Source organism: Carlito syrichta, unplaced genomic scaffold (assembly GCF_000164805.1).
Source record: "Carlito syrichta isolate Samal-C Ts95f unplaced genomic scaffold, Tarsius_syrichta-2.0.1 Scaffold306482, whole genome shotgun sequence".
Lineage (NCBI taxonomy): Eukaryota > Metazoa > Chordata > Mammalia > Primates > Tarsiidae > Carlito > Carlito syrichta.
Genome location: NW_007250578.1, coordinates 41,031 through 54,445, shown reverse-complemented (window position 1 = coordinate 54,445; position 13,415 = coordinate 41,031). Strand labels below are relative to the sequence as shown.

The window sequence follows — 13,415 nt, the reverse complement described above, 5'->3', positions numbered from 1 at the left end:
TTTTTTAACCCCAAAAAAAAAAAAAAAAAGAAGAGAAAGAAAAAAAAAAACAACCCTAGTCATAAATCCTATACTATGATTAAAATAAAAGAGTTTCTATTTCATTTGCCTGGAAGGTACTTCCTACCCCTCAAAGGCTCAATAGGTGTCACTCCCTCCATGAAGCCTCCTTGACTAAAACCACATCTCCCTGAAGTCCCTTTCTTAGGAATGTATCACATTTTTAGATACTTATCATATTTTCACTCTAGGCCACATGCCACATGTTCTTCAGTGCCTCCACCTTCTGACTTATTTTATATCCTCTACCACAGATAACAGAGCTCTGGTACATAGCAGGTACTCTTACAGTTCTGCTGAAGGCTAGTGTAATGTTATAGAAAAGTTGAGCATTCTGTGGTTCCATGGCATCCAATGCATTTCCTAAGTTATCCAGCTTAGTGGAAGCCTAAAACAAAAGTAATCAGTATTAATTTCTAAATATACTAGAAAAAAGAATGAATACATACACATATTCAGTAATAAAGTATACTAGTCATAGTATGCTATTTATACTTTTTAAAAAAAACCTTTGCTTTTATAAATTCCTCCTCTTCCAATGGAATATATGTAGTTTAGACATATTTAAAATGCTTTTAAATGAGTTCAATAATTATAACTAAAAGTTTTAGAATGTGTTTCTTTGATATTTGTTATTGAATAGTAATCTTTGGATGGCTCAAGATATTTATAATATTCGATTAATTATACATGCCAAGCTCCCCATCCAATAGTTAATTCATGACACAAAAAAGATATTAATGATAACATATTTATAAACAATATTTTATGAAATCAGCCCTTGAATTGCCTATTAGACTAGTTTATATTTAAAATGCTTTGCAGATTAGAAAAATTATTAAGGTACTTAGTATAAGTAATTTCAATGCCTGGAAAATTTACTGAAGATGTATCCCTACTAAGATTTTTGAAGTATTTATTAGGCACTGTCACATTAACCTATTTAATCGTGCTAAACACAATGCAAATGCTCTACTATTTGCTTCATATTGGATTTTGACACTCTATAATCCAGTATATAGTCAATATGTTCACTACTATAGAAACAGATGTACCTTATTATAAGATACAATGGGATTTCATCCTAAGTCTATTTAATTTTTGCAAAATTGTTATTTTGTACTATAAATTATATTTTGCATATGTACTTTTTCATACCCAGTATCACTGGTAACATTAATCATATCTATTATTACACAGGAGTTTCATAAAGAAAACCACATATACTGTAATTAAAGATTTAAAAGATTTTCAAGGGTAAATTTAATTATATAATATTTTTGCTTTCCTAATTGATTTCCTTGTTAAGGTGTTTTTCTAGTAGTCTACTACCATGACATACATTTTAAAAGAGAACTTCATGGCTTTAAAGTACATGTATACAAAAACATGTGTTTGTGTGTATGTATAATGAAACATATTTTTAATATAGGAAACTTAAGTGAAACAACACAACTTACCTTCTCTATATCCCCCTCCCTACACAAATAGTAAAGAGCCAGCATTCTCAGTGCTTCCACATTTTGGTTATCTTGGAGCAGTAACCTGCAGGAAAACATTTCAATTAATGTTGAAATAAACTCACATATTTTATTTGAGGGCTTAAAAAGTTGGTTTACTTGTCTCATTATTCCACTGTTCAAGTAATTTTCATTAGTAAAATGTCATCTACTTTATGAAAATTATCAACCTTATTACTTAAACTAGAAAATGTTCTGAAATTTAATTTTAATATGTTTTAAAAAGATGGCAGTAGACTGTATTAGTCTCATTAAATCCTGTGGCAATCCCAAATAAAGTATTAACTAACAATATGCAACAGTATTATACTAAAGGAATAAATCACCTGACCAGGCTGATTTAGTACAGGAATTCCAGGAATGCAAACATAGGTCAAACATGAAAAAAATCTACTAATGCAACTGACAACAACAGACTCCAATCGGATAAAAACAAATGAGAAAACATTGTGAAAAAATATCCTATTAACAATGGGAATAAAAGGCAAAAGGAAAAAAATAACAAGCAGTAAGAAATGTGCAAAATAGCATTTCTATAAAACTTTACTCAAAGACACGATAAAGAGGAACTGAACAAAAAGGATAACACCCTAGGTTTCTTATATGGATGTTGTGGTACACTGAATTACTGGTTCCAGTTTTTTTATCCTCCCTAAAGATGTGCCTTCCAACAGGTTAATCAACTTAGCCATTTCTCCTACAAAAGCTGGAGTGTACTCTACTTCTTCTTGACCAAGAACTTGGATAATTTTCTCCTACTGGTCAATGGAATGTGGACAAGAATAGCAGTGTGTCAAGCCTAAGTTCCAGAGGTGTTGCATATTTCCGTCTCTTCTCTTGCATCTCTGCTATCACCTTGAGAAGAATTTGCTCTGGGTAGCTGTTACCTTTTGATTTGAACCTAAGGAAAAACACCGTTGAAGATGACCAGAGCCCAAACTGCAATGAGGTACCACGCCCACCCTGGTGGATCTGAAACTTGAAGCAGAGTCCCAGACAAGCCTGCTTGAGACCTGCAGACCCTAGATGGCCCATACAAATGTGAGGGATCAGTACTTACTATAATATGCTCTGACACTTGTGGTTGTTTATTACATATTAATAGCAGATTAATATAATAATGCTCAGTTTAAGTTAAAAAATTGTGCCCCCGGATAACTACAGATTTAATGTAATTCAAACCAAAGTCATATAAGGTTTATTTTTATAACTTGGGAAATTAATTATGATAGTGAACAGCAAAAATAGAGTCAACAAAACAATTAAAAGAAAAACATGCTGAAGAACTTACCCTAAAAATTACTAGAGCCCATTAGTAACTTAGGAAAGAATAAGTCTAGTTTAAAAAAACACATAGGACCAGTCATTACAAAAAAGAAAAACAACAGCTTATAGCATAAAAAAGATGCTCAATGTCATCAAAATAAAGCACTCTATCAGAGTGCTTAAAAACTAAAATACACACAGATAAAAGTTAGAATTGGTGAGGGAACGTTCAATACACTATTTGTAGAAATATAAATTAATTCAATTCTCTAGAAGAGCAATTCAGCATTATAAAGAGAAGTTTGAGGGCTCTGCAAATACTCTGTATGATACTATAATGGTGAATAAATGTCATTATAAATTTGTCGAGACCCATAGAATGTACAACACAAAAAATGAAATGCAAAATAAATGAAATGCAAACTATGGATTTTGGATAGCAATGATGCATCGATGTAGATTTATCAATTCTAGCAAATGTACCACTCTGGTGGAGAATGTTGATAACTGGGGAGACTATGTGTTAGAGCAAGGTACATATGGGAAATCTCTGTCCCTTCTGCTCAATTTTGCTGTCAGCTTAAAACTGTCCTAAAAAATAAAATCTATTACAAATAATTAGATGTATCTGTGTGGATGGATATAAAATGATATCCATGAAATACTTAGTTACACAAAAAATAAGTGTAAAACTACAAAATAAATCTACTTTTTATTTTAAAAACACTCCCCCAAAATATAGACATATGTTTCTTATATATTATTTTCTTCCCCTCCAGTTCCCTGCAACACACCCATTTTCTTCCTAGGAAAAAGTCTGGTAAAATATATACATCAAAAAGTTACTAGTACCCAAATTATGCCTCCAAATATCGTTTCTCAATAAAAGAAATCAGACTTCTCAGAAAAAAAGGTTGATCCTACTTGGCAGATGAGCCTGGTACAGCTTGTCACACCAAATGGAAAAGTAACTATCATAGACTACTAGGATCATGTCAAAAGGACTTACAAACTAACTTGAAGAATCTCTTAAAGGCCAAAGATAAGACAGTTTTTGTAATAATAATAAATAAAATATCCAGAGACTTCAAGTTTAAATCCATGGCTTGCCAACTATCAACCAATCCAAACCATTAAGTATTTACCACTGGAGGATGCTAAGAAACTTTGTTTTGTTTTTTGAAACCTGGAAAAAGAAAAATCCTACTTTTCTTATATGAACTATACCATTAAGTAACCAGCAGACGAGAAATTTTTCTTTATAGAAGTATTCCAGCTAAGAAATGAAGAAAAAATTAAAAGATTCAGAGCCAGGCATGGTGGTATGTGCCATTAAGGCAGGAAGATCTGTCGAGCCCAAAAGCTCAAGGCTTCTGTAAGCTATAATCGTTTCGCTGCACCCCAATCTGGGCAACAGAGCAAGACCCTGTCTCAAAAAAAAAAAAAAGGAAAGAAAAAGAAAAATGACAGAATTCAAATGTAAACACACTGAAATTCCTAATGAACCAAGGAACCTAGGTATTGAGCATGAACAGCTGCCAATATCACAAATAAAGAGACAGAAGTAGACATTATGTCTCTTTAATAGAACAGCACCACTTATTAAGTAATTGACCAAAAAAAAAAGAACATGAATCAAGTTTCTAGACGCAACTACCAATTTAGAGGAAATACAAAGGATGCAGCAACAAGTTTTACTACACTATAGTAGTCAATCAACAAATTTAAGATGATGAAAAATTCTACAAGACAAAATACTGGTTTAACTTGAAAAACAGCAAGAACATGGCCAGGCATTATGGCTCATGCCTATAATCCCAGCACTTTGGGAGGTCAAGGCAAGAGGATTGCTTGAGTCCAGGAGTTCGAGACTAACCTGGGCAACATAGCAAGACCTCATAGCTATAAAATAAAAAAATTAGCTGGGCCAGGTGCAGTGGCTCACACCTGTAATCCCAGCACTTTGGGAAGAGTAGGTGAGAGGATTGCTTGAGACCATGGGTTTGAGACCAGCCTGGGCAACGTGGTGAGACCTTGTCTCTACAATAAATAAAAAACATTAGCTAGGTGTGGTGGCACATACCTGTAGTTCCAGCTATTTGGAAGGTTGAGGTGGGAGGATTGCCTGCACTCAGCAGGTCGAGGCTGTGGTAGCCATGACTGTGCCACCGCACTCCAGCCTGGGTAACAGAGTGAGGCTCCGAACCCTCCCCCCCAAAAAAGAAAAGAAATAATATTTGCTGGGCACGGAGGCACACACCTGTAGTCCTAGCAACTTGAGAGACTGAGGCAGAAGGATCCCTGAGCACAGGAGGTCAAGACCACAGAGAGTTGTGATTGTGCCTATGCATTCCAGTCTGGTGAACAGAGTGAGATCCTGACTCAAAAAAAGAAAAGAATGCCGGGCTCGTTGGCTCAGCCTGTAATCCCGCGCCTTTGGGAGGCTGAGGTGAGTGGATTGCCTGAGCCCGCGGGTTCGAGACCCGCCTGGGCAGCAAGACCTCATCTCTACAATAAATAAAAAAATCAGCCGGGCGTGGTAGCGCGCGCCTGTAATTCTGGCTACTCGGAGGGCTGAGGCGGAAGGATCGCCGGAGCCCAGCAGGTCGAGCTGCGGTGGCCGGGAGCGGCCACTGCACTCCAGTCTGGGCGACAGAGTGAGACTCCAACTCAAAAAAAAAAAAAAAAAAAAAAAAAGAAAAGAAAAGAAACAGCAAGAATAAGAAGTGAGGAGAAAAGGAAAGAGAAAGAAGAGAAAACGAGAGGGGAAGAGAAAGAAGAAGGCAGGAAGGGAGAGAGAAAGAGGGAGAAGAAAGAGGGCGCACTAGAAGGGAGAGTAAGAAGAAAAAAAAGTGGGAAGCTTCAGACTCAATAGACATAAATCAATCACAACATGTGGACCTTATTTGGATCCTAATTTAAAAAATAATTTGTAAAAAAATACCCAACTTATTTGAACACTTACTGGAGATCTGATAATATTAAGAAACTATTATTAATTTTTTAGATGTAGGAAAAAAGTATCCTGTTTTTGCAATACATTCTGTAATACTTACAGATGAAACGACATAGTCTTGAATTTGCTTTAAAATTAAAATTAAAGAGAGAAGGCATAGGGGTTTGGTCATGTGGTGATAGTAGCTGGGGGCAGGAAATGGGTAAGGATGCTTCATGATGCTTTTCTGTCTGCTTTTCTGTATGTCTGACATTCTCTATAATAAAAAGGTTAAAAAAAATTACTAGTTACCCTGGGATGTGGGGAGAAGTTGAGGGAACTATTTACTCATTTTTTTCTCTACAAATGTACAAATTATAAAAATGAAGAGTTGCTAATAAAAATCTTAACAGAAATGACAGATATTAACAAAGATGCTGACAAGATGGGCCCTGAGCTAGCCATTAACATTTTATCAGATGTAGATAAAAACCATGCTTGCAAATCATTTAGCAAATCCTAAGATTCTAAGACTATAAACCTCAATCCATATTGAAGTAAAGCTGACTTCCTATGCAATTTTATGCTTCATTTCTATCTTGAAAGGATCCTGCCTAATGTTTGCATGGCAAGTTCTATTAAAACATTCTGATTTTAAAAGTATAGTTTAACCACCTATGTAATTTACTTTTCTGTAATTTCAAAATTTAGCACCATGAACTCATTTATTAGTCAGAAAGTATTGATTTGTGGCTCAAACAATTTAATTCTCAGTCAGTCTCATGGCTTTAAGTGACATCTGTGTGTCAGTGACTCCAAAATCTATATTATCTGCATCTCTCGCTCTATATCTATATCTGTATCTATTTACAGTATATCTATGTACTCCATAATCTGCATCATCCATATCCATATTATCTATAGTCCAGTCCTTTCTCCAGAACTCCAGATTTAGACATCCAACTGCCTACTATTCATACAACCATGTCCACTTTGATTTCCAATAAGGTATCTCAAACTTCCAATGTTCAAACCTAAACCCCTTACCTCCCCCTAAAGCCTTCTTTTTCCATAGTCTCCCTGTTCTAGACAAGTCCATTCTCTCGTACAGGTAGCATTTAAGAGCACTGACTTTGGTGCCATTGTGCTCTGCATCAGAATCCTACTCCACCACTAACTAGCTGTGTGGCTCTGGATAAACTACTTAATTCGCTGCAACTTAGTCTATTCAGCTGCAAAAGAGATATTAATAGCACCTACCTCTTAAGATTGCCATAAGGATAAATTGCACCTCCTATTAGAGTGCCTGGTACTCTAACCCCTTTACAACAGTTCAGTTGTCATTCTAGTTATTCAGGCCTAAAATCTTGGAATTATTTTTAACTACTACCTTCCTCTCACTTTCCTAATCAAAATACATCTCGAAGTCCTTCCACCACAGGCTTCCTGCTGGGCCTGTCACCGGCACTTCTCTTCTGAATTATGGTAACAGTCACAAAATGTCCTTCCTGCTTCTACGTTTGCCTCCTTTTGCACAGTCTGTTCTGCACACAATGAAGTAATCATTTTAAAAGAATTTTAAAAATATAATTCAGGTTGGAGTTCCGGTAAGATGGCGACGGCATAGGTGGAATTCAGAGATTCTCCGAACGTGAGTTCCCAAAAAGACTCTTACTTTTCTTCCACCACTCCCCTGGCTACCACCAGCCACACTGGTTCGAGGTCCAGGGACCCTCAGTCTCACACAGGGCTGGACACTGCGGTTCCCGGCTGCTGCTGCTCCACTATACGTGACCCCTGCCCACGCGGGAGTCTCGGGTCTCGGCTCCTTCCCTGGCTACATCATCTCGCCCAGCACCCAGCACCAAGCCGCCGGTCACCCAGGGAGGCTCTGGGCGCCTGCCGCTCAGAGATACCAGTTCCATTTCTGGCTGAAGTAACCTGTGAGGGGCCCAGGACCACTCTCGCCACTCATTGCCTGGCCTTTGGAACTTTGGAGCTCCGGAGTCCTGGGCCCACCCAGGCTGAGGCACCCAGCGCACGACTCCATGCTTGTGTAAGGGAACAGCATATCTTAAGAAGGTGCTGATTGGAGGCTCTCAGCTCCAGAAGAGGGAACTTCCAACTCCCTCCTCCACCCCAGCTTGCTGGTGACACCCTGTATCCAGTGCCCAGCTATGCAGCTGATCCATGGCGCCTCGCACGCCACCACAGCCCATCACAGTGGATCGCCCAGGGTCCCAGACGAGTGGAGAGAAAGGATTCCTGAAAAAGGAGCTGCCACAGTGGTCATTCTCCAGGCAGAGATTTGCATTGCCCTGCCCACCTACCAGCAGCCCCCACCTCTGTTCCTAAGGTAACATTGCTAAACAGGAGACAAATCCCCCCCATGCTGAATCAGACGCAGGCAGCTAAGCATCGCAGACCTCCCAGGCAGCAGGCTAAAAGAACAAACCCAAGCTGCGAGTAAATCTAGCTGCCTGCAGTGAAAGCAAAGGGGAGAGGCTGGAAATCAGAGCTGAAGAGACTTTAGACACTCAGGAAAGATTCTAGAGCTAGTCTGATTTCTTATTTTGACTTTTGATTTTATCATCTTGACTGTTTGTTTTGTTCACTTTTGTTTGCTTTTTGACTTACACTATCTGTTTGTGTTAGGGAAAAACGCATCAAAAGGCATGATTTTATTGGTCTTTGTGTAGCTACCAGTATTCTCTAGGGAATTTTGCTTGTGTGTTTTTTGCACTTCCCTCTGGCCTTGTGTCTCTTATTCACCTGTTAGTTGGTATGTATGTCTGTTTTCCCTCTCACTCGTCTCTCTTTCTAACTTTCTATTGACCCCCCCATCCTCCATTATTTTCCGCTTTTGTACCTCCTTTTGTTCCAGGGACCAAACCTACATCCCGCTGCACACAGATTATAAGGCAGTGGGAAATAGGTTCCAGTGTGCTCATACACCTGTTGGTGGATGCTGGAATCAGCATATAGATTCTGAATCACAGCTTCCTCCTCCATTAAACCTCAAAACTGCAAAAAGTACAGCCCGCAGCCCACACTCCAACCTCAAAAGTGAACAGAGTCAAAGGACCCTAATAAGGAAGAACAGGAGATTGCATAAGCAAAGCAAAAGCAACCCCACCTTCTCTGAAAAACAGAATTAAAGAAGGGGAAGGAAAGGGGGAGAGAGAGAAAAATCTACACAAATGAAGAAAAACCAAAAGAAGAATATGGGTCTCTCCCAGACCCCTGGGAGGGCAGACACTGAGAAAACTGACTTTGGAATGCAAACAATGAAGAGCCCCCAGAATGACCGGTCTCAAACTACAAACCTAGATATCAAGACATTAATGGAGAGATTAAAAAGAATTGAGGAGAGACAAGAAGAAACCAGGGAGGAGCTGATGACTGAGATAACAGTAATAAAGAATACTGTGAATGAAATAAATAACAAACTGATAAGCATGAAAAGCAGAATTAGCCAAGCAGAAGAATCTCAGAACTTGAGGACCAAAATATAGGACTAACCCAAACTGTTAAAAACACAGAAAACAAGCTTAAAAAGACAGAACAAAACCTTCAAGAGATGAGCGATTGCTTCAAGAGACCGAACCAAAGAGTAATTGACCTTCTTGAGGCAGAAAGAGAGACAGAGATCACACTAGAACAAACTTTCCATGAGATTATTCAAGAAAAGTTCCCTTATCTAATCAGTGATGCAAAAATTCAAAAACAAGAGATTCAGAGAACCCCTGCAAGACAACAAATGAGAAGACCAACTCCCAGACACATAATAATTCACCTAAACAAAGTAAGTATAAAAGAAAAAACCCTAAAGGCAGCAAGAGAAAAAGGCCAGATCACCTACCATGGAAGACCAATTAGAATAGCAGCAGATTTATCTACAGAAACCCTACAGGCTAGGAGAGCTTGGAGCCCTATCTTCAAAGTTCTAATAGATAAACAATTTCAACCAAGAATAACCTATCCAGCCAAGTTAAGCTTTATCAGCGAGGGAGAATTAAAATCTTTCCCAGATATCCAATCCCTAAGAACTTATGCTGCCACCAGACTACCTCTACATGAAACACTTGAGAAAGTACTAAACACAGAAGAAAAGGAAAAAAGAACAACGTTCTTCACAAGGGTACAGGAAAAAGAATAAAATACACATGAACCAACCCCAAAACCAAAAGAAAGACAAAAAACCAAGTGGAAGAACAACACTCTATAAGAACTCTATGATAGGGACGAACTCTCACATTTCAATAATTAGCCTGAATGTGAATGGACTAAATGCACCATTGAAAAGACATAGAATGACAAAATGGATAAAATATCACCAGGCAACAATATACTGCCTTCAAGAGACCCATCTCACTAGAAAGGACACACAGACTCAAAGTAAGAGGATGGGAAACAAATTTTCAGGCAAATGAAACACAAAAGAAAGGAGGAGTCATGATCCTAATTTCAGAAAAAATACCATTTAAGCTATCAAAAATGTAAAAAGATACAGAGGGCCACTACATAATGATAAAAGGTTCACTCCATCAACAAAAAATATCTATCCTAAACATATATGCACCCAACATAGGAGCGCCAACTTTCATAAAGCAGCTTCTAGGAAAACTAAAGAAAGATATTGACTCTAACATCATCATAACAAGGGACTTTAATACCCCACTCACAACCCTAGACAGATCATCAGGACAAAAAAATCAGCAATGAGATCAGGAACCTCAATGTGACTCTTGACCAAATGGACTTAATTGATACCTATAGAACACTTGATCCAAAGACCACAGAATACACAATCTACTCATCACCGCATGGAATTACTCTAAGATTGACCAATACTTGGCCATTAATCAAGTATAAGCAAATTTAAAAGGACCGAAATTTTATCATGCAGCTTCTCAGACGACAGTGGAATAAAAATAAACATTAACACCAACAAGATCCCCCCAAAACCCACAAAGACATGGACACTAAACAGCATGATGCTAAACAACTCTTGGGTCAATGATGACATCAAAACAGAGATTAAAAGATACCTGGAAACAAATGAAAATGAAGAAACATCTTACCAAAATCTCTGGACGCCATGAAAGCTGTAATAAAAGGGTAATTTATATCCCTACAAATCATATGACGAAAATGGAAGGATCACAAATTAACAGCCTAACAAGCCACCTAAGGAAGCTGGAGAAGCAAGACCACAAAAACCCTAATTTTAGCAGAAGAATCCAGATCAACAAAATAAAAGCCCAAATCCAGGACATAGAAGACAAAAAAATAATACAAAAAAATCAATGAAACAAAAAGCTGGTTCTTTGAAAGGATAAACAAGATCAATGGTCCCCTAGCTAGACTGGCCAAGAAAAAAACAAGAAAAAACCCAACTAAGCACAATCAGAAACACAAAAGATGAAGTCACATCTGACCCTGAAGAAATACAAAAGATCATTAGAGACTACTATGTACACTTGTATGGAAACAAGTTTGAAAACCTTAAGGAAATGGAGGACTTTCTGACATCACACAACCTACCTAGGTTGGAACAAGAAGAAATTGAGACCCTAAATAGACCAATAACAATCAAGGAAATTGACTACATAATAAGAAAACTACCTACAAAAAAAAGCCCTGGTCCAGATGACTTTCCAGCAGAATTCTACAAAACATTTAAGAAGGAGCTGATACCAATCCTACTGAAGGTATTCCAGGCAATTGAAAAAGACGGAACTCTCCCCAAATCATTTTACGAAGTCAACATCACATTGATACCCAAGGCAGGTAAAGATCCAACAAAGAAAGAGAGCTACAGGTCAATATCTTTGATGAACATAGATGCTAAAATTCTCAACAAGATCCTAGCAAAGCGGATTCAACAACACATCTCAAAAATCATCCACCATGACCAAGTATGCTTCATCCCTGGGATGAAAGGCTGGTTCACATTCGTAAAACCATAAATGTAATTAAATACATCAACAGATGTCAAAACAAAAACCACATGATTATATCATTAGATGCAGAAAAAGCTTTTGATAAAATCCAGCACCCCTTGTTGATAACTCTCGAACATCTAGGCATATGGGGAACATACCTCAAAATAGTAAAAGCTATCTACGAGAAGCCCATAGCCAGCATACTCTTAAACGGACAAAAATTGGAACCATTTCCCCTGAAAACTGGAACAAGACAAGGATGCCCACTCTCACCATCCTGTTCAATATAGTTTTGGAAATCCTGGCTAGAGCAATCAGAGAAGAGAAGGCAATCAGGGGTATCCAAATAGGAAAAGAGGAAATCAAGTTATCTCTCTTTGCAGATGACATGATCATGTACCTTGAAAACCCAAGAGAATCTGTCAAAAACCTCCTTACACTGATAAAGAACTTTGGCAAAGTCTCAGCACATAAAATAAATGTGCAAAAGACATTCACATTTCTTTACACCAAAAATAAACAAACAGAAACCCAAATAAAAACCACAATTCCATTCACAGTAGCCACAAAAAAAATAAAATACCTTGGCATCTTCCTAACCAGAAACGTGAAAGACCTTTACAATGAAAACTACAAAACATTGCTCAAAGAAATCAAAGATGACACAAACAAGTGGGAAAATATCCCATGCTCATGGATTGGAAGAATCAACATTGTGAAGATGTCCATTCTACCTAAGGCAATCTACAGATTTAATGCAATACCCATCAAATTACCAGCAACATTCTTCTTAGACCTAGAAAAAACAACACAGGAATTCATATGGAAACACAAATGACCAAGAATAGCCAGAATAATTCTCAGCAAAAAAAACAAAAAACAAAGCAGGTGGTATCACATTACCAGACTTCAAACTTTACTATAAAGCTACAATAATCAAAACAGCTTGGTATTGGTATAGAAACAGGCATATAGACCAATGGAACAGAACTGAGATCCCAGAAGCAAAACCTCAATTTCTCAATCAATTCATCTTCAACAAAGACTCCACCACCTACCACTGGGGAGAGGAGAACCTATTCAGTAAATGGTGCTGGGAAACAGGCTGACCACATGCAGAAGATGAAACAGGACCCCTATCTATCCCCATACACAAAAATTAACTCTAAATGGATCAGAGACCTAAATGTAAAACCTCAAACCATAAGAACCTTAGAAAATGAAGGACATACCCTCATGGAAATTGGAACTGGCATCCAATTCCTGAACAAAACCTGAAACCCACAGGCCATAAGAGAGAAGATAGACAAGTGGGACCTCATTAAACTGACAAGCTTCTGCAAAGCCAAAGAAACCATCAAGAGAGTAGGGAGACAGCCTACAGACTGGGAAAAAGTATTTGTCAACTCCAGGTCTGACAAAGGCTTAACATCTTGGATCTATAAGGAACTCAAACATGCTGAAAAGAAAAAAAACATACAACCCCATTATAAAATGGGCAAAAGATATGAACAGACACTTCTCAAAGGAAGACATCCGAGCAGCCAACAGACACATGAAAAAATGTTCAACCTCACTAATCATCAGGGAGATGCAAATCAAAACCACACTGAGCTACCACCTAACTCCAGTCAGAATAGCAATTATCAATAACTCAAAAAATAACAGTTGCTGGAGAGGGGTGTG

The 13,415-nt window shown here is 37.9% G+C and overlaps 1 protein-coding gene across 1 annotated transcript in view; it reads right to left on the bottom strand.

Annotated features, from left to right (window-relative positions):
- TTC21B (tetratricopeptide repeat domain 21B) overlaps positions 1 to 13,415 on the bottom strand; it is an 86,431-nt gene that overhangs the window by 58,803 nt on the left and 14,213 nt on the right. Inside the window, exons 7-8 of the mRNA XM_008063028.1 lie at positions 1,521 to 1,605; positions 350 to 448 (exon numbers count right to left, since the gene is read on the bottom strand). Of these exons, the coding sequence (XP_008061219.1) occupies positions 350 to 448; positions 1,521 to 1,605 (184 nt within the window). The remainder of the gene's footprint in view (positions 1 to 349; positions 449 to 1,520; positions 1,606 to 13,415) is intronic.